The sequence below is a fragment of the Haliotis rufescens genome, unplaced genomic scaffold (assembly GCF_023055435.1).
Source record: "Haliotis rufescens isolate VD_foot unplaced genomic scaffold, xgHalRufe1.0.p SCAF_6, whole genome shotgun sequence".
In the NCBI taxonomy this organism is placed as follows: domain Eukaryota; kingdom Metazoa; phylum Mollusca; class Gastropoda; order Lepetellida; family Haliotidae; genus Haliotis; species Haliotis rufescens.
Window position 1 is genome coordinate 6954851 of NW_025964334.1, and position 19878 is coordinate 6974728.

At 44.2% G+C, this 19878-nt stretch overlaps 2 protein-coding genes across 2 annotated transcripts; both read left to right on the top strand.

The window, feature by feature from the left end:
- Positions 1–3807: 3807 nt before the first annotated feature.
- LOC124144000 lies at positions 3808–7862 on the top strand. Its single transcript, XM_046513208.2, has 3 exons — positions 3808–4037; positions 6500–6656; positions 7649–7862. Exons 1-3 carry the CDS (start codon positions 3904–3906, stop codon positions 7859–7861), a joined length of 504 nt encoding a protein of 167 aa, XP_046369164.2. The 5' UTR covers positions 3808–3903; the 3' UTR covers position 7862.
- A 5110-nt stretch (positions 7863–12972) lies between these two features.
- On the top strand, positions 12973–19676 carry LOC124143999. Its single transcript, XM_048385910.1, has 4 exons — positions 12973–13154; positions 14131–14272; positions 18060–18257; positions 19418–19676. The coding sequence occupies exons 1-4, from the start codon at positions 13015–13017 to the stop codon at positions 19655–19657; spliced, it is 720 nt and encodes a 239-aa protein (XP_048241867.1). The 5' UTR covers positions 12973–13014; the 3' UTR covers positions 19658–19676.
- Positions 19677–19878: the final 202 nt, after the last annotated feature.

The following is a 19878-nucleotide window of genomic DNA, read 5'->3' on the forward strand; positions in this document are numbered from 1 at the left end:
TTTCTGGTGTCCCCCACCGTGATATTGCTGAAATATTGCTAAAAAAGGCATAAAACCATACCCACTTCACCGTGGAAAATAAATTTCTAAACATATTACAGATTCAATATTTTCGTCCATTATATTTTGTACTTCTGTATTTTGTTTTTTTAGAGAAACTGCCATGTTGTTTGTTTCGTGTTTATGACGGCAAGATCTGAAAAATCATACTCTTATGTTAATTGGTAGTCATATGTCTATCTGATTTATTTTTGTTATTGTCAGTGCTGTTGTTTGTATAATATTTATTATTAATGCCTTAGTAACACAAAATGTATTGTATTAGAAAAGTATGTTAATATCCTGATACAACTTAGTGCAACAAAGTTTGGGGCGTGATTTCAAAGGATAAATCAGTAGCTTGCAGCCACCTGTTGCAAACTTTGGGAAGGGAAATAGGGGAGGGACCTGGTGGAGAAACATGTTTTAAATTCTGTGTAATTGGGGGCAGTCGGGTAGCCCAGTGGTTAAAGCGTTAGCTTGTCACGCCAAAGACCCAGGTTCGATTCCAGACATGGGTACAATGTGTGAAGCCCATTTGTGGTGTCCCCCGCCCTGATATTGCTGGAATATTGCTAAAAGCGGCGTAAAACCACACTCACTCACTGTGTAATTAGATTGTAGAAAGAAGGTAATTGCATAATGTTGTATCAGGAGGAGTATGCTAACATGATAACTATATATGTTAATTGTTTGTAGTACTGAAGAACATCTGTCTAGGAACCCTGAGCTTGGTGTGTGAACATTGTTATGTTTTTCATGTTTGTCTATTAAACTGTTGATTAAAAAATGTAAAAGTAGATTGATCTTGCGTTGCTTATTGCTTTTAATGAATGTCTTTGGACAACAGGTGCCCCTTAGATACAGTTGTTGTAGGAGCCTGTGATGGCTTACTGAGGTTTCTTGGTTTGTCGGGGCGGTCGGGTAGCCTAGTGGTTAAAGCGTTTGCTCGTCATGCCGAAGACCCGGGTTCGAATCCCGACATGGGTACAATTTGTGAAGCCCATTTTTGGTGTCCCCCGCTGTGATATTGCTGGAATATTGCTTAAAGCGGCGTAAAACCAAACTCACTCACTCACTCACGGTTTGTCAGCACCATGACTGTGCTCTTGGGTTTTACCACAGTGGTAAACTTTACACCTTGGGACCTGCATTATTTGGGCTTTCCTCCCACATATTAAGTTGATAAAAGCAAACATCTTACCCAAGGGCGTGGATTGAGGCTCATAATATCAATCACTGGATTATCTGGTCCTGATGCCATTATTTACACGTTGTCCTCACATCTGCATTAAGCAACACACAGTATGCAATGGCTTCTTAATAATGAAGTTTTTCACAGCCTAAGTACATGTTATACTGTTGGTAGACACATACACTGTTTTATGTGGTGGCAGCACAGGTCACAAGTCGTTCAGGTCAGGAGAAGGCGACTATGCTTGTCGTAAGAGGCTAAGCTTGTCGTAAGAGGCGACTAAGAGGATCGGGTGGTCAGGCTCGCTGACTTGGTTGATGCATGTCATCGTATCCCAATTGCGTGGACCGATACTCATGATGTCAATTACTGGATTGTCTGGTCCAGACTCAATTATTTTTCAGACCACGGTCATTTAGCTGGAATATTACTGAGTGCAGCATTAAACAACAAACAAACAAACATGATATTAATCACTGGATCAAGGGCAGGAGAGTTGTTCGATGTTGGATAGGAGACCACCTTCAGCAGCTAAGCTCCTGAAAGTTTCTACAGCTCCAGCCCAGTCCAACTCAAGCGCTTGTCGCAGGTGTTGTCTCCTCAGGAAATGGACTTTGTTGGAAACATGCCTGGGGAGGATGCAAGGGTGATGTGAACTTCTAGCACCTCCTGGCAGCTTGGGTTGCATACTGCTAAGGGAGCTGAGAATGAAAATCAACTGAGTGGGATAATAAAGTAGATCATGGTCTCCAGTTACAAAATTTGAAATGTGAAATTAATTTATCATCAGATCACCATTGTAACCTATAGTTGCCATTAGTTGGCTTTTACAGTGACCTGGGGACGTTTTGTTAAAATGATATGGATAAGAAAATCCTAAAATACACAGAGGGAAATACATAAGGGAACGCATCAATTTGAGTTGGTATGGTTTTACGCCTCTTTTAGCAATATTCCAGCAATATCACGGTGGGGGACACAAGAAATGAGCTTCACACATTGTACTCGCGTTGGGAATTGAACCCTGGTCTTCAGCGTGACGAGCGAAAGCTTTATCCATCAGGCTACCCCACCACCTGCATCAATTTGATCAGAAAATCAGTTTTACCACCAAGGAGAACAACACTGACCACAATGATACCGAATATTAGTAACGTGTCCAAGACTCTGGACACTGCCTGGCACTGCATGGGAATGATTGATATGAGGTTCCTAATGATAGATCTTGGAAAGCCGCGGCATTCATGTTGGAGAGCTGAGAAAAGTTCCTCCAAATTTTGAGGTTGCACACATGCTCTGACAGGGCGACCAAGAAAATCCCACATATACTCAATGAGGCTCAAGTCGGTACATACGGCTGGCCAGGGTAGTTATTGGCTTTGTCGGCCAGCAGATCCATGGAGAATTGAAGAGAGCGAGTATGGGCGTCGCCCTGTCAAACACGAACAGTTACAGTTGCGGGTAAATGGTGCCATGACTGGCCTCAACACTTCGTCACGACAACATATACCAGTGACCCTGACATCGAGGTGAATGAATGAGTGAGATGGGGTTAACGCTGCTTTGACCAAGATTCCAGTTTTGTCACGTGTCAGTTTAATGTGGGAGGGTAGTCCAATACCGAATATCAGTAACGTAACGGTAGGGCTTTGATGAAACCCACCAGTAGGGTATGGTGCTGACAAACCTTGAAGCATAATCGGGGCGAACTGGAATTCGAACCAACAGTCTGCAACAGAATTGCGGCTCTTTGAACTACTGAGCTACCCGTCCTCCCGAGCAAATGTGGACAGTCCTGTTGTAAAACGTGACCCTGCTCCACAATATCACATCTGCCATCACATCTGTCATTCTGTCCACAAGACGTTCCCGAATGGGAGGGTTTACAATCTCTAGTAATCTCGAGGAGACATGGATTGTCCAACTTATAAACCGACTCATCGCATAGACAACGTTTTTAATTAAATAACTGTAATGAAAACTCTCAAATGTATAACCTGTATCTGAGATGAAATATCGCCTGCAGTCGTGAACTCGGTTCAATGAAACCGGTGACCTCAGCACGTGGGTTTCGCAACGGTGCGAAATCTGCACGTGCGTCTCGCAATGGCACGAAATCTGCACGTGCGTCTCGTGGGCTGTTCGTAGTTTTTCTTCTATTAAGTGTTTACAATGACTGTAGGCCCTCCTGCGAGGTGTTACAATCGTTGTAATACCTCCTACGAGGTGTTACCACAATTTCAAAAACTCCATATCGAGTTACACAAACAACCAGTAGGTTTGTAATAGTCTGCCTCAGCCTGTCCTGTAGAATAAAATAAACGGTAATTTCTGTACTGAACTCATGTATTGTCTTGCCATGTTTCCACAGTGAAGACGCGCGACGATGCACGTGCGTATTGTCTCTTCACGTGCGCCACATCGTTGACACATGCTTTCTTCATGCATGTGAGTTTCATTGCGTTTGGTGGCATCGCTTGTTTGGATGTTCTTTTTTAATGGCTTCATGAAATATGCGTTCCTTTATATTTTTCCACCCGTATACATTACAGTAAATACAAAGAGATAATATATGCCTGAGAACTTGCAGCTGGGTATCAGAAGTGTTTGGTAGTCTCACTGACGGTCAAGTGGTTGAACAGACACCTGTCTGCACCAGCACGAACGTCATGTGTCCATACCTCCGACTGTTGACGGTAGGGGCAGCAGTGCTGGTGTTGTCTGTGTATAGTGTCAAGGTGGCTGTCACACCTGAGGATGTGGATACCCTGACATTGCTGCTGTCGGTGCAGGCGCCGTGGAAGTGAGTTTTCCTTCAGCTTGTCACAAGGCATCCTTGTTTGTTATTCTATCATGATAAATACCCTTGGCCCATTCACTGTTCCAGGGGTTGGGCGATGGGATGGCCTAGTGGTTTTAACGTTCGCTCGTCACGCCTAAGACCCGGGTTCGATTCCCCACATGGGTACAATGTGTGAAGCCCATTCTTGGTGAACCCCGCTGTGATATTGCTTGAATATTGCTAAACGTGACGTAAAACCATACGCACTCACTTACTGTTCCAGTGTGGCATGACGTCTCAAGCTAAGGCGCCACAATTTGCTGTGCAGAGTTGCGTCCCTTGAGCGTGCCAGAAACATGATCGTGAGTTTGGTTTGTCAGCATTCTTGGTTTGTCATCCTCGTAAAATGGTAAACGTCTAAGACCTGCATCACTTCGGGCTTTCTTCCGACGTCAAGCTAATTTAACTGGAACACTGTTACAAGTGCCACAAAACACAGCTCACTATCATAGCATCACTCTAAATAATGGTTAAATGTTTGTTTATTTGTTTGTTTGTTTGTTGTTTAACGCCGCCCCCCCCCCCCCCCCCCCCCCCCCCTCTCAGCAATATTCCAGCTGTATGACGGCGGTCTGTAAATAATCGAGTGATTGACATCATGAGCATCGATCCACACAATTGGGATCTATGACATTCATCAACCAAGTCAGCGAGCCTGACCACCCGATCCCGTTAGTCGCCTCTTACGACATGCATAGTCGCCTTCCACGGCAAACATTGGAAGCTGAAGACCTATTCTACCTATCTTCACGGGTCAATGGTCAAATGTAATAGCCGTCCAAACAATTATGATCCGTTGGAGAGAAGAAGATAGTAGTGACTTCCCAATGACGTAATGTTAGTGAATGGGTCCAGAGTACGTATAAACAGAAGGTAGATAAAATAGCCTTGCCGAGTGAGGATGAGAGTGTGGTAAATAGGATTCTTCTTGCACAAACGAGTGGGTGAATATATATTTTTGCAGCAACATTTTCATCCAAGTCACAGTTTGAGACATTGGAATAGCCTTCTTTGTGGACGATTGATAACTTTAACAAGATTTTCATATTCACGTGACCGCCTCCCATGTCTAGTGGTAGAGCGTCCGCCCGGAGAGCGGAAGGTCCGGGGTTCGATCCTCGGGCGCGTCATACCAAAAGACGTTAAAAGATGGTACTTGTTGTTACCCTGTCTGGCGCTCGGCATTAAAGGGCTAAAACAAGGACTGGTCGGCTCGGAGTCAGTACACTGTATCTGAGTGGGGTAAGCCGTGATATAGCTGGAATAATGTTAAAAGCGGCGTTTAAGCCCAACTCACTCACTCACTGAGTGGGGTATTCATGTTAAACTGCGGCATGGTATCTCAGTGGGCTAGCACTATAAATCGGCATCAGTCCGGACTAGCACAAGCAGCAACACAAACACACACACGTACATGCACGTCGCTATATAGATCTAAGTGCAATAATCTTGGACGCGACGTTAAACCCAATTTTACCTTCACCTCACCTAAACGGTTAAAAGTAACGCATTAACACCTCCAAGACAGCCTTCTAGTATAAGTTATACGATAGGAATTGTCAATTGGCCATGTGAGGTCAGTCAATATGAAACAAAGTCGTCCCCTGTGGTAGGATGAACAGGATGAAAGACCTCACTACGGTATCTGCCATCATACAATGTACATGTCTGTGCATCCGTTCACACCTACTCCAAAACACATCTGACCCGCCACAAATACATATTCAAGTATATGAACTTCGCAAAGTGTTCACTTTTGGTATGGCAAACTCGACGGTCGCCTCGTTCCCCCTCCTGATGAAACTCGACACCTCTGTGAACTGACTGCAGAGAGTGTCATTTCAGTTGCGGGCGGTGGGGTAGCTTAGTGGTTAAGGCGTTCGCTCGTCACGCTGAAGACCCGGGTTCGATTCCCCACATGGGCTCAATGTGTGAAGCCCATTTCTGGTGTCCCCTGCCGTGATATTGCTGGAATATTGCTAAAAGCGCTGTAAAGCCATACTCACTCAAACATTCCAGTTGCCATGGTCAGTGGTGAAGATTAGCAGAGGGAGGTGGCTCCACTTACATTCGATTGATTAGGTCTCTTTCTAAATGTGGCACAGGTCACAAGTCGTTCAGGTCAGGAGAAGGCAACTATGCTTGTCGTAAGAGGCGACTAACGGGATCGGGTTGTCAGGCTCGCTGACTTGGTTGATGCATGTCATCGCATCCCACTTGCGTAGATCAATGCTCATGATATCAGTCACTGGATATTCTGGTCCAGATTCGATTATTTACAGACCGTCGTCATTTAGCTGGAATTTTGCTGAGTGCGGCGTTAAACAACAAACAAACAAACACTCTCCATATCACTCTGTGAAAATATACAAAGTAGATCCTTGAATTATTGTCCTTGAGTCTGCATCATTGTACATTACCAGCAACTGCATAGCGACAGTAGAGACACCCAAGCTGCTCCCTAGCAACAAGTGGCACAGCGTAAAGCAGGTGGATGTTGATGGGTGCGACTCGGGACCGATCAAAGTCTTCATCCGCAACAACACCAACCCCAACTACCCCTGCACCAGCAGCAGCATGGTAAGGGTTAGACAGCTCGACCACCATGCAGCCAGGATCGGATCAACATAAACTCTTTGAAGTTCTTTCTTACCTGACTATGCCTTCACTCTGATCTGACTCTTGCCTGACCTTGACCTGATTGTCTGCACTCTGACTATACCTACGACTTAGTACGACCTGACTTTGTCTTTACTGTGACCTTGGTACGCCTTCACACTAAAGTACTCATGGAAATGGAAAAAAACCTGTTTTGCTGGATTTAATAATCGACACAAAGCATTACGTAGATGTAAATACGAAATAACAAAACAACTGGAAAAGTACTAGTCTGGATTTGCTAGTTTTATCTCAGTGCTCAATACAAAATGTACTTTACAGGAGGTAATTTGTAGGCACTTTCAACATTCAAAAATAAAACTAAGTCCAAATTGACATGGCAGAAACAGGCTATAGGCATTATGCAAATTAGCCTGGAAAAAAGTTATCAAAACAACAATAAAAATAACAGCTATGTTTACGTACATAATAATAATGACATGTAAGTTGTTGTTTGAGAAGGGAATATGTTACTTTTACGTTCTGATATTTTGACGATGATTCACTATCCCACAATGCCACTGACAAATCACTAACCACTGACAAATCACATGCACGTGGGTTTCAAGCACCTGTTTTCACCTGTCGTCAATGTGTCATAGGTCATGGACATTCACCTTGATCTACTAACACCTGGTTATGTTCAGTTTCACAATAGTCTGTTTTGTTCATATTTTTACACACTTTTACGTGTAAAAAGACATAAAAACCTTTGATACGCTGTATTTGTGCCAAGGCCCATTTAGTACTAATTCAGTTGTTTGAATATTTATATATTTTGTATATTAACTGCATTTATTTAAAATCTGAGATAAAAAAACCAGGTTTTTTTTCATTTCCGCGAGTACTTTAGTCTGCCCCTTCATCTTGAACCAACTATGCCGGTGCCTCACACTGACCTACTTCCTTTACAGGTGGTTGATGTGACATTCTACTCCGCGGACGTCCACGCCATGCCCCCCACGTGTCCCATCTGCTGGAACGGCACCTACCTCACCCCCCACACCATGTGGGCAAACGAGTCCCTGTTGCCCGGATGTGAGACGTCAGACTCTGTAGAGGGCTACCACACGACTTACTACTGGTTCCATATCCTGTCCTGGACAACTAATAAACCTATAATATAACCGAGTCACTGAATCTTTGGTGAGACCCAAGAGCACGGGTATGGTGCTGACAAAACATTGATCATAATCAAGATGTATCTTAGGTTCGAACCTTGATCCTAGGGTCCGGACATATCTAAGAACACAAATTCGAAATGTGGACTACAGGCTTTCCTCCCACTTTAAACTGACACGCCGTGATATAACTGGAATAATGTTAAAAGCGGCGTTAAACCAAACTCACTCACTCACTCGAAATGCGGAGCCTTACAAATCTGGGCCTCGAGACAGAAGGACCCTACAAGCCAGTGCTGATGTGATGGGTGAACGGGTTCCTAAATTTAAGAACACATGTGACCAGACGCTGGGAAAATATGATTCTTTGTTATTTAACGGCGCACTCAGCAATAATCCAGCTATATGGCGGCGGTCTGTAAATAATCTAATCTGGACAGACAATACAGTGATTGACATCACTCGTATCGATCCACGCAATTGTTAGGTTGGTTGGTTTGTTGTTTAACGCCGCACTCAGCAATATTCCAGCTATATGACGGCGGTCTGTAAATAATCCAGTCTGGACCAGACAAATCCAGTGATTGACATCATGAGCATCGATCCACGCAATTGGGATCGATGACATGCATCAACCAAGTCAGCGAGCCTGACCACCCGGTCCCATTAGTCGCCTCTTACGACAAGCATAGTCGCCTTTTACAGCAAGCATGGGTTGATGAAGACCTATTCTACCCCGGGTCTTCACGGGTGTCTAACAACTGTGGGACAGAAGACGTCCATGGTGTGGTATAAGATTCATATCGTCGTACACGCTCAGAAGAGGTTGACACAGTTACAATACAAATATTCAATACAGCGACAATGTCACCTGAAATGTAAAACACGCTTATAAACACGGACCTTTAAAGAGTTGACCGTATAAAGAGCAAGACTCCAGACGTAGGAATCTCCAATCTGCTTCGCTGTCTTCACAAAAGCTAGGTCTGGCAATAATGCACATACAGCGAGGTGCCGCAAGTTCAGATTGATGCTGTTGGGGTCGGCGTTGTTGGTGCTGTCGATGTACAGTGCCGACGTTGACTTCAAACCCGACGATGTTACGTCGCTGAAGGTTTTGATGTCGGTAGACGCTCCCTGGAGGTGGGAATCATGTATTTACCATAAATGAGTGAGTGAGTGAGTCAATCAGTGTCGGCGTGTCTGAAACGGTATGTGATTCAATGAATGTCTTTCAGTGGCTATCCTCCCGAACAAGGAAATACACGCAGTGGCGTCCCCGTTGCATTGGGGTACATACCCTCTCTGTTGAGGTACATGCTACCCGCCATGTTAAGGTGCATGCCCGTTTTATCCAGGTACACCATACCCGCTTTATCAAGGTACACCATACCCGCCATGTTAAGGTGTATGGTGTCCTGATTAGGATTGGCCCCCAACTACCTTTGTTGGATATAAGAGGCAACCAGATAGATCGGGTGGTCAGCTCAGTGAATTGGTACCCCGACGGCGTGGAACATTCTCAGAATATAAATCACTAGTTTGTCTTGTCCAGACAAGATTACTTACAGGCTGTTGTCATATACCAGGACTATTGCTGAGTGCAGCGGTAAACAAAATACAGTATACTTTGGTGGAATAGTGTTTGTGGATACTGATATAAAAAGCGGAGAAATACCGATAGCAGAACATTATTGATAACATGAACTATTGAAACCAATGTAATGTATAGTATACCTCCCAACTGAGTGATACAACAGGTAGACAAATCGTCACACGTCTGGATGAACCAAAGTGTATAACCCCAGATCCCATTGTGACCACTCAATCCTCAATTTTGTCCCCTGGGTGCCGTGGATCTTCTGTCCTTGAGGGTTTGATGCCAGGAAAAGAGTACAATGTTATATACATTAACGGAAAAGATAACTCTGCTTAATATAAAGCTCAATAAAAATAAACTTATTCTGAAATTAATTAATACATCTTTGAATACATATTCATGAAGACATCTCGACTTCAAGGACGTGATTAATAATTTGCACATGCATGTTCATGCACGGCGCACAATTTGGATGTTTGCGTCTTTGTTAGAAGCATGATACGCTCATGATACACGTGACTTTTTAATGTGAACAGCTCACAATGATTGTGTAGCTGTCCACGTGTGACGTCACGTCAACACGACAACCATATTCGGTGGGTGCATCTATAGAATCTATACCAAACAACCACATTCACATCTCGGACAATTCAAATAGCAGCAGAACCGCACGCAATCGGTTGAGGGAGCCAAACATCCGGCCCCGACGTCCAGCGATTCGCCCAATATTGCTTCCGCGTCACCGTCAGGCACACCCAGCTTGGTGTAGACAGCGTCTGAGGATCACAGGACAAGACTGGGACAGTCTACTGTTCACAGATGGTCCAGGTTCATCTGGACAGCTCTGCTGGTCTTGCAAGAGCTACAGGCGCCCAGGGGTACGTTTTAGCCACGCTGGTGTAAATTTCGGGGTGGCAGTGTTCTGATATGTTTTCTTGCTTGCTCAGTTGATGCAATTCTTGGTTGACTTTTGTAAAAACAACATCCCCAAAGGCTGTGCTCAATCATCTGGTGTCTTTAATGAGCCGCCGATAGTAGTTGGTAGCAGTCATGAGTGCGCATCCAAGATGGCAGCACTCCCGGTTCCGATGGCGCATTCGCATCCAAGATGGCGCACTTCCGGTTTCGGCTGCGTTCGCATCCAAGATGGCGGAACATCCGGTTCCGGGAGGTGTGCGCATCTACAAAAGGACGTCACATCCGGTTCCGGGGAGGGGGAGGAGGACATAAGAAGCGCTCGTAAAGGGGGGGAGGAAGGTGGGAGGAGGAGGGGGAGGGAGGAGGAGGAGGAGGCGACCTGAGACCTGTGAGCTGACTCCCAAGGCCTTTACTCAAGGTTACACCTTGTGGGTGGTGGATCTCACCCCAGACCTTGGCGCTGATGAAGGCATCAACTACTCTCGACACACTGGCAAGTTGGGTTTGGAAATCCAGTTTGGACAAGCTCTTGATAACCCGGTCACCCTCATCTGCTATGAGGAATACGAAAATGTTCTGGAAATAGATAGTTTCCGGAATGCGATGATGGTATAAAAAGAGCGGCGACAGACAGTCATGCCACACTTTTTCCCCCCCCCTACAAGGGACCATGGATGAACCATTCGGGTTGAGCACCTTGGATTTAGAAGCCATCGTGGATGATGACGAACCACTTCATGCCATCTACCGAGGCACCCTGGCCAGAGATGACTTTGCCAGACTGGGATGACCCCTTTTACCCCAAAGTCTACGTGGTCAAAATAGGATTCAAGCGATCAACCTGGCACACACTGGGTGAGCATCTACCGTCCAGCTCCTGGATCGGTGGAAATGATGGATAGCTATGGACTGTATTCATTACCCCTGTTTAAAGAGACATTGAATCGCATGGGTCAGATTCAACAACGATGGAATACACGCCACTTACAACATGGATACAGCACGTTGTGTGGCATGTACTGTCTCTACATGCTGACCTATCGCGTGCGTGGGTGGACTTTTAATCAAGTGTTAGATACGTTGGACTGGAAGGACATCACCAAGAATGATGCCACGGTATAGCATGGTTTCATACCAAAGTGTCTACCTCCGTTCCTGTGGATGAGATGCCTGCCTTTCGATTGAGTGGCCAGATGCGTACCCTACATCAAAAGAACCAACCTTTCTGTATATTCTTTTAGTATATTACAAAATGGAGATGGTCAGGCTCTCTGACTTGGTTGATGCATGTCATCGTATCCGAATTACGTGAATCGATGCTCATGATATAAATTACTGGATTGCCTGGCCAAACATGAGTATTTGATGCACTACTTTCAGTAAGATGTATATGTAAGTCCGATGCCTTAGGCTCAACAACCTTTGTATAACGATCCCTTTCAGTGATAGTATAAACATACATGGCTGCAAATCACTGGCACGGAGTGGGGCTAATCACTGGCACGGGCGAATCACAGAATCAACTCATCACTGGAAGAACAGAATTCTTCCTAGACCGTACAGAGTGTGTTAGTGAGTTTGGGCTTCACACATTGTCCCCATGTGGGGAATCGAACCCGTGCCTTCAGCGCGACGAGCGAATGCTTTAACCACTAGGCTACCCTACCTCCCCTGACAGATATGAGTGAGAGAGTACCATACACTCTTCATCATGTGCAAGTTTGGTGGAAACGTCTGGCAGAAGGGCGGAGGATTTTGTTGTAGAGTCACTACATGGAACCTGCACACTCGATCTTCCAACTCTTATTGAGTGTAATGGAACACCAGACATGATATATAACATGTATTTCCTCTTCAATTACGAAGGAACAGGGAGCGGTCGGGTAGCCTAGTGGTTAAAGCGTTCGCCCGTCACGCAGAAGAACCGGGTTCTATTCCCGACATGGGTACAATGTGTGAAGCCCATGTCTGGTGTCCTCCGCCGTGATATTGCTGGAATATTGCTAAAAGCGGCGTTAGATATAAAACTCACTCACGAAGGAACAGTATTTCATTTATTTCACGGCGTGTCAGCCTAACGGACCGAGCAGGAAGAATTATTTTTGATCGTGCCCTACGATGTTTGCAGTGCTGTCTCACCAATGGAGGGCATAACGTAGCTAGTTAACCACAGTCCTTCATTTCGATGTTCAGTCGTTTATTCACATTAAATGATAGAAGGAGAACTATACCCCGAGTAATACTGCTACAAATACATCATGATTGGTCATCCAAATGACATTATTCACCAGGAAAACACATCTGACCTATATTCCTATATACCTGGGCGGCTGTTAGTCGTGTTACCTTAACCTGTCATGAAACCAGATAACTTGCAGACTTTGTCTTGTCTTTGGGTCAGATTACAGTTTGTGTACGTTTGCTTATAGACCATTCGTAGGTCATGGGATTTATGTATGAAATAACACCTTTCCAAATCTGTATCTTAAAATGAGGTTACGAGCCTCATTGTTTCAAAGTTCATTAATTCCTCAAATCGAAATATACATTTATTGTCTGAACAGATATAACACGGTCTCAGCGCATGCGTCAGATCTTATCACGTGGATAATCTTGAGATTGCTTATCATTCCCAGTCACCATGCATACAGCAGTGCTCCTCACATTACTGGTTGTGGGTTTGGTGGAAGGGAAAGAGGATTCGGTAGACCTGTATGGAGCCTTGGATGGCACTGTGGGGATAAAATTTCTTGTCACTGTCAATGACACCTGGGACGAAAAGTGAGTAGAGCGGATTAACTTGGAGTGAGTCGAGTGGCGTTGACTCCGATTAAGTGTGTTAAAAGGCGTTGACTTGGAGTGAGTGGCAGACGTGGTGCATAGGCAATCAGACAAACCACTGTTTGTCTAGAGACGCGTTGACGTGGCATGAGTGAGTAGACACGTTGACTTAGGGTAATTGAGTAGACAGTCGTTGACGTACCGTGCATGAGTTAGTAGAAATGCGTTGACGAGCTATGAGTTAGTAGACCGACGTTTACGTAGCGTATGTGAATAGATCGACGTTGACTTGGCATTCGTGTGAGTGAGTAGAGTAATGTTGACGTTGCGTGAGAAAGTAGAGTGACGTTGACCTGGTGTGGATGGGTAAAGTGACGTTGACGTGGCGTGAGTAGAATGACGTCGACGTGGTGTGAGTAGAGCGACGCTGACGTGGTTTAGGTGAGTAGCATTATGTTGACCTGGAGTGAGTGAGAAGAAATCTCACCGTTGAAGTGGTGTGGGTGAGTAAAGAGACGTTGGCGTGGCATGATGTTAACGTGTATAAACTAGAGCGGCGTTGGCGTGATTAGAAAGAATGACGTTGGTGGTGGTGTGGGGGAGTAGAGTGACGTGGAATCGCGGGTAAGTAGAACGACGTTGAGGAAGAGTGACGTTGGTGTGGTATAAGTGACAGTGATGTGGTGCAAAGGCAAGCAGACAAACCATCTGTTGATCTACGCCGTTCTTGGTCATTCATGCCATGTAGTTTTACAGTCTTATCAGTGGGTACTGTTAACATGGAAAAAATTAAATAAATAACTTTGCGGACTGAAAACAAAGACTGAATGGGTGGATGAGTGATTTGGGGTTTAAAATTATAATAGATTCATTCATTCATTCATATTCGGAGATTTAACGTGCGAAATGATATTATAATAGGTATCATTTCAGTCTTAAATCATGTATAAACTGTTGAAAAAAATCTATTTTACAGTGGATGCATTGCCACCATTGTGACCCCTATGCTAACATCTGGGGTCAAATATAACCAATCAGACGCCTTCTCTGTTGGATCATGTGACCGGGGTCCTCTGAGGTTCAACGTCCAACAGCTGAGGGGACAAAAGACCTCCATGGTGTGGTATAAACTTCATATCGTAGTACACGCCCAGAAGAGGGTGATGCAGTAACAATACAAATTTCTCCTGAAATGTATACATGTAATATACATAAACATGGACCTATTAAGAGGTCTATGTGGTCAGGCGAAAATAGTATTTACCGAGGACGAAGTACGTAGTTTATTTTATTTATGTCTGGTTAATTGAAGTCAATTTGTATCTGTATATATGTCAGAGGGGACATCACAGGGGGAGAACTGGTCGTCACACAATGTTGTAAATCCCACTATCTGACTGATGTCGAATCTTGACGACTCTCCTGATGAAGAGGGGGGCACGGGTGGCCAAGTCATCTAAGGCGCCGCGATTCGCTGTGCAGATATGCGTCCCTTCGATACGCCAGAAACCTATGATTGTGGGTTCGAATCCCGGTTCGCCCCGATGATGTTTCTAGGTTTGTCAGAACTATACCAGTGCTCGTGGGTTTCACCGAAGTGGTAAACGTCTGAGACCTGCATCACTTCGGGCTTTCCCCCCACATTAAGCTGACACGCCGCTTTATAACTGGAATACTGTTAAAAGCGGCGTTAAACCCAACTCACTCACTCACTCACTCTCCTGATGAAGAACTTATTTGAGAGCCATTAGAAGTTTGAGTACTAAGTAAGGATAACATATTTAACTGAACAAGTTCTTTATAACAGTTGGGAGCGACTTGCTTGATAACCAATGCAACAATGCATATCCACCGTCGTCACAATCCGACAATCCGAAAAGGACGGCAGTGGACTCTGATTAATTATGTTTTAATTTAAGATATCACTTGCTATTTGTTTTAGTTTTTGAAAGCATATACGTAAGTGTACCAGTGTACACACTGAGTAAATCAGTGCAAAAACATATTGAAATATAATCTTATAAATAAATACGTCACACACTGCTTATTTATTTATTGACAATAAAAGCTGTGCATAACAATACGAAATCAGTGACATCGCGCAGGGCAATAACGCAACACAAGCACCGCCCATTCTGTCAGAAAAGTTATCAGCCAATCAGGAAACAGTAGTCTGTTAGTAGGCGTGGCCTAATTTTTTCTGTTTCTGACAAGACAAACGCAACATAATTTACGACGGAGCCACTTGCAATTCATTTATTATATTAATACTTAGATTTGGTGTATTGGCATATACAAGTCCGTTTGACTCCAAATGAGAACGATGAATTGCAAAGTAACTCGAAATCCAGAAAAGTGTTTGAAACATCAATACGGTACTTGACCATGAATACCCTGTACCCAACAAAATGTGAATTTTGTTTGATTTAAGACCCATGACGGATGAAGTTCTTTAAGAAACTATCATGTAATTTTGTATAGAAATGTGTACATGACACGTAGGGGGACAAACCGTGGAAGGAACAGCGCAAGCACGGTCTGCACGTGCTACACAGTGACCGTGTTCATTCAATGACAAGATGCGCTACTCAGCAGACGTTAAACAGTTATGTTGAATGTTTATGATTTCTTTAGAAGAGAAGCAGAAAGAGCAAAGCTTTTTTATGCAATTAATAAATTCTTGAAACGAGCTTCAAAAGCTCTTGGTATGTCCCCTCAGAAACTTAAAAATGTTGTTAGTCGACGAGATACAAATAGTCAGGCCAAGGAGGTAGGGAACATGACAAAACCACGCAAGGTTGATAAATAAGACAGTTTTCAGAGGGATCAAGTCAGACGTGCAATTGTTAAACTGCACTCAGAAAATAAGTACCTGTCCCTAAGAATTTTGAAGAAACACCTTGAAACTGACCATGATTTACGTGTTACAAAGTACAAACTATGGCAGCTGTTGCATACATTTGGTTACAAATACAAAAAGATAACTGGAGAAAATAGGGCTGTGTTGTTTGAACGGTCTGACATTGTTCGTCTCCGAAATCATTACCTTCGTACCATCAAGCAGAAACGTGAAGAAGGATATGAGCCCGTCTTCTTAGATGAGACATGGGTAAATGCGTCACACACAGCCAGCAGTCAGTGGGTACCCAGTGGTGACTGTAAGGAGTCTGGTAGAAAGTTACCAATGGGAAAGGGTGAAAGACTCATAGTTCTCCATGCTGGTTCTGCTAGTCAGGGTTTTCTCCCAGACTGTGACCTCGTCTTTAGAGCCAAGGCCAAAGACAACAGGGACTACCACACAGAAATGAACGGCAATGTATTTCTGGAGTGGGTGAAAGAAAAATTAGTCCTTGCTTTGCCTACCAAGTATCTCATTGTCATGGACAATGCACCGTGTCATAGTGTGCAGGATCCAGACTCCAACCTCTAATAACCGTAAAGGAGACATGGTTACTTGGCTGCAACGGAGGAACATTACCTTTCCTTCTCGAGCGACGAAACCACAGCTCTATGAAATCATCAAAACTATGAAACCTGACCCCGTGTATAAAGTTGACAGTTACATCAAGGGTCAGGGTCACGCTGTCTTACGACTGCCACCTTATCACTGCGACCTGAATCCAATCGAGTTGGTATGGGGCATCGTCAAGGGTGACGTTGGACGATCGAACACAACGTTCAAATTACGAGACGTTGAACAACTCGTAAAGGAATCCCTTGGTCGGGTAACAGTAGAAACATGGAGGCGTTGTGTGGCCACAGTCGTTGACGAGATAGAGCCACGTTATTGGTCACGAGATGGACTACGGCCAGCAACAGTCCAACCTATAATAGTGGCAGTCGGTTCAGGCACCAGCAGTTCCGACGACGAGATCTATGGCATGAGCGAGTCAGATTGCGACTGAAATTATCATGAGCCGGCCCCTCTAACGCTCTGTCATTTCCCCTACCACAGAACGTGCAGTGCATGCGTGCTTGCGCTGTGCCTTCCACGGTTTGTACCCCCTACGTGTCATGTACACATTTCTATACAAAATTACATGATAGTTTCTTAAAGAACTTCATCCGTCATGGGTCTTAAAATAAACAAAATTCACATTTTGTTGGGTACAGGGTATTCATGGTCAAGTACCGTATTGATGTTTCATACACTTTTCTTGATTTCGAGTTATTTTGCAATTCATCGTTCTCATTTGGGTTTCACCAACATTGTGTCCATGAAGCTCGAACCAGAAACATCGTTTGATGAGCTTTGATTAGGGTAGCCCTTTACTGACGACGTTCACCGGCGACCCAAGTACGTTTCCATACAGAACTTTTATACGCAACTAAGTGACCGGAAGTGCATGAGGATGTGAAGACAGTAGTCATGCGGCGACCCAGATGGTGTGTGTGTGTGTGTGTGTGTGTGTGTGTGTGTGTGTGTGTGTGTGTGTGTGTGTGTGACTTGAGTTAGTAGAATGACGTTGATGTGGTGCGATGCAGTAGAATGATGTTGACGTGACATGAGTTGGTAGAATGACGTTGACGTGACATGACTGAGTAGAATGACGTTGACGTAGCAAGAGTTAAGTTAGTAGAATGACGTTGACGTGACATGACTGAGTAGAATGACGTTGGCGTGGTGTGGACGAGTAGTATGACGTACAACCTTATAAGCAACTCATTTGGTGATACGTTTAGAAAAATAGACTCGCAAATACGTATATTAGCTTGTGATCACAAAACGTACAAGACCTTTTAAAAACGCTGCATCCGCGTTCAAACAGCGCTGCATTAAATGGTTGAGATTTTCAGTCGCTAGCCGCTGAATAACACGCAGAGACACGTAGAAAAGCCACGCCGGTTCCGCCACATGACGTTGGTTACTAGGCATCGTTGGAATTGTCGCCTTTCTGTCCGCAGCAAGTGGATCTGACCTTCTACTCCTCCGTGATTGAGGACGCCTCACCCCCCACGTGCTCCCTGGCGTGGAACGGCACTTACCTGGTCCCCAAGACAATGAACCCCGGGGAGTCACTCCTACCTGGCTGCTTCGTCATGGACTCACGCGAGGGGTATCACATGACGTACTACTGGTTCCACATCTTGGAGTGGGCTTTTTATTAAATTGAATTTCGCATGACAATATTCCTGTCTGTCCTTTGTTATATGTTAATTGTTTGTCTTGGAAGTTTACATTGCATGAGCTGAATATGAGCATGCATGTATGTATGTTTGTGTACTATTCTGTAAATATTATGACAACAAGTCACACATTGTTGTTATTTACAAAAGTTCTTATCCAATGAAAGATTGACATTTGATCAAGTGGAGTACATTTTTCATCTTGACCACAATACATTACTCGTTTCCACTGGCAAATTCCGCTACCTACATAAACTGACGAGCTAGAGAAACTCAAGCAACAATGCATATACACCGTCGTGACAATCCTACAATCCGAAAAGGACGGCAGTAGACTCTGTTTAATTATATTTGAATTTAAGATATCACTTGCTATTTGTTTTAGTTTTTGAAAGCATACACGCAAGTGTACCATTGTATACACTGAGTAAATCAGTGCAAAAACGTATTGAAATAAAATCTTATAATTAAATACGTCACACACTGCTTATTTATTTATTGACAATAAAAGCTGTACATGATAATTCGATATCAGTGACATCGCGCAGGGCAATAATGCAACACAAGCACCGCCCATTCTGTCGGGAAATCTATCAGCCAATTAGGAAACAGTAGTCTGTTAGTAGGCGCGGCCTAATATAAACATTTCTGTTTATGACAAAACAAACGCAAAATAATTGACGTGGCATTAGTGAGTAGAATGACGTTGACGTGGCATGAGTTAGTAGAATGACTTTGACGTGGCATGAATGAGTAGAATGACGTTGATGGGCATGAGTGAGTAGAATGACGTTGATGTGGCGTGATTAGGTAGAATGACGTTGACGTTGCGCGAGTGAGTTAGAATGACGTTGACGTGGCATGAGTTAAGTTAGTAGAATTACGTTGACGTGGCATGAGTTGGTAGAATGACGTTGGCGTGGTGTAGACGAGTAGTATGACGTACAACCTTATAAGCAGTTCATTTGGCGATACGTGATACTCACAAACACGTATATTAGCTTGTGATCACAAAATTACAAGACCTTTCAAACAGCGCTGCGTCAAATGGTTGAGATTTTCAGTCGCTAGCCGCTGAATAACACGCAGAGAAACGTAGAAAAGCCACGCCGGTTCTGCCACCTGACGTTGGTTAGTGGGCATCGTTGGTATTGTCGCCTTTCTGTCCGCAGCAAGTGGATCTGACCTTCTACTCCTCCGTGATTGAGGACGCTTCACCCCCCACGTGCTCCCTGGCGTGGAACGGCACTTACCTGGTCCCCAAGACAATGAACCCCGGGGAGTCACTCCTGCCTGGCTGCTTCGTCGCGGACTCACGCGAGGGGTATCACATGACGTACTATTTGTTCCACATCTTGGAGTGGGCGTTTTATTAAATTGAATTTCGCATGACAATATTCCTGTCTGTCCTTTGTTATATGTTAATTGTTTGTCTTGGAAGTATATATGTTACAGGAAACAAGTATAATCAGTGATTAAGTCTAATAACTGGAAATTTCAGTGATTATGTCTAATAACTGATTCACTCGGTGGTTATGTCTAATTACTGAAATCTTCAGTAATTAGACATAATCACTGAAATGAACCAAGGGATTTT

Bases quoted from the DNA above. Each gene is read 5' to 3' on its own strand.
- LOC124144000 (XM_046513208.2), top strand. From the start codon at position 3,904: ATGTGTCCATACCTCCGACTGTTGACGGTAGGGGCAGCAGTGCTGGTG. The intron at 4,038-6,499 runs GTGAGTTTTCCT...GTACATTACCAG, and splicing joins TCGGTGCAGGCGCCGTGGAA to CAACTGCATAGCGACAGTAG. The intron at 6,657-7,648 runs GTAAGGGTTAGA...CTTCCTTTACAG, and splicing joins CCTGCACCAGCAGCAGCATG to GTGGTTGATGTGACATTCTA.
- LOC124143999 (XM_048385910.1), top strand. From the start codon at position 13,015: ATGCATACAGCAGTGCTCCTCACATTACTGGTTGTGGGTTTGGTGGAA. The intron at 13,155-14,130 runs GTGAGTAGAGCG...TCTATTTTACAG, and splicing joins AATGACACCTGGGACGAAAA to TGGATGCATTGCCACCATTG. The intron at 14,273-18,059 runs GTGTGGTATAAA...TTCTGTCCGCAG, and splicing joins GGGGACAAAAGACCTCCATG to CAAGTGGATCTGACCTTCTA.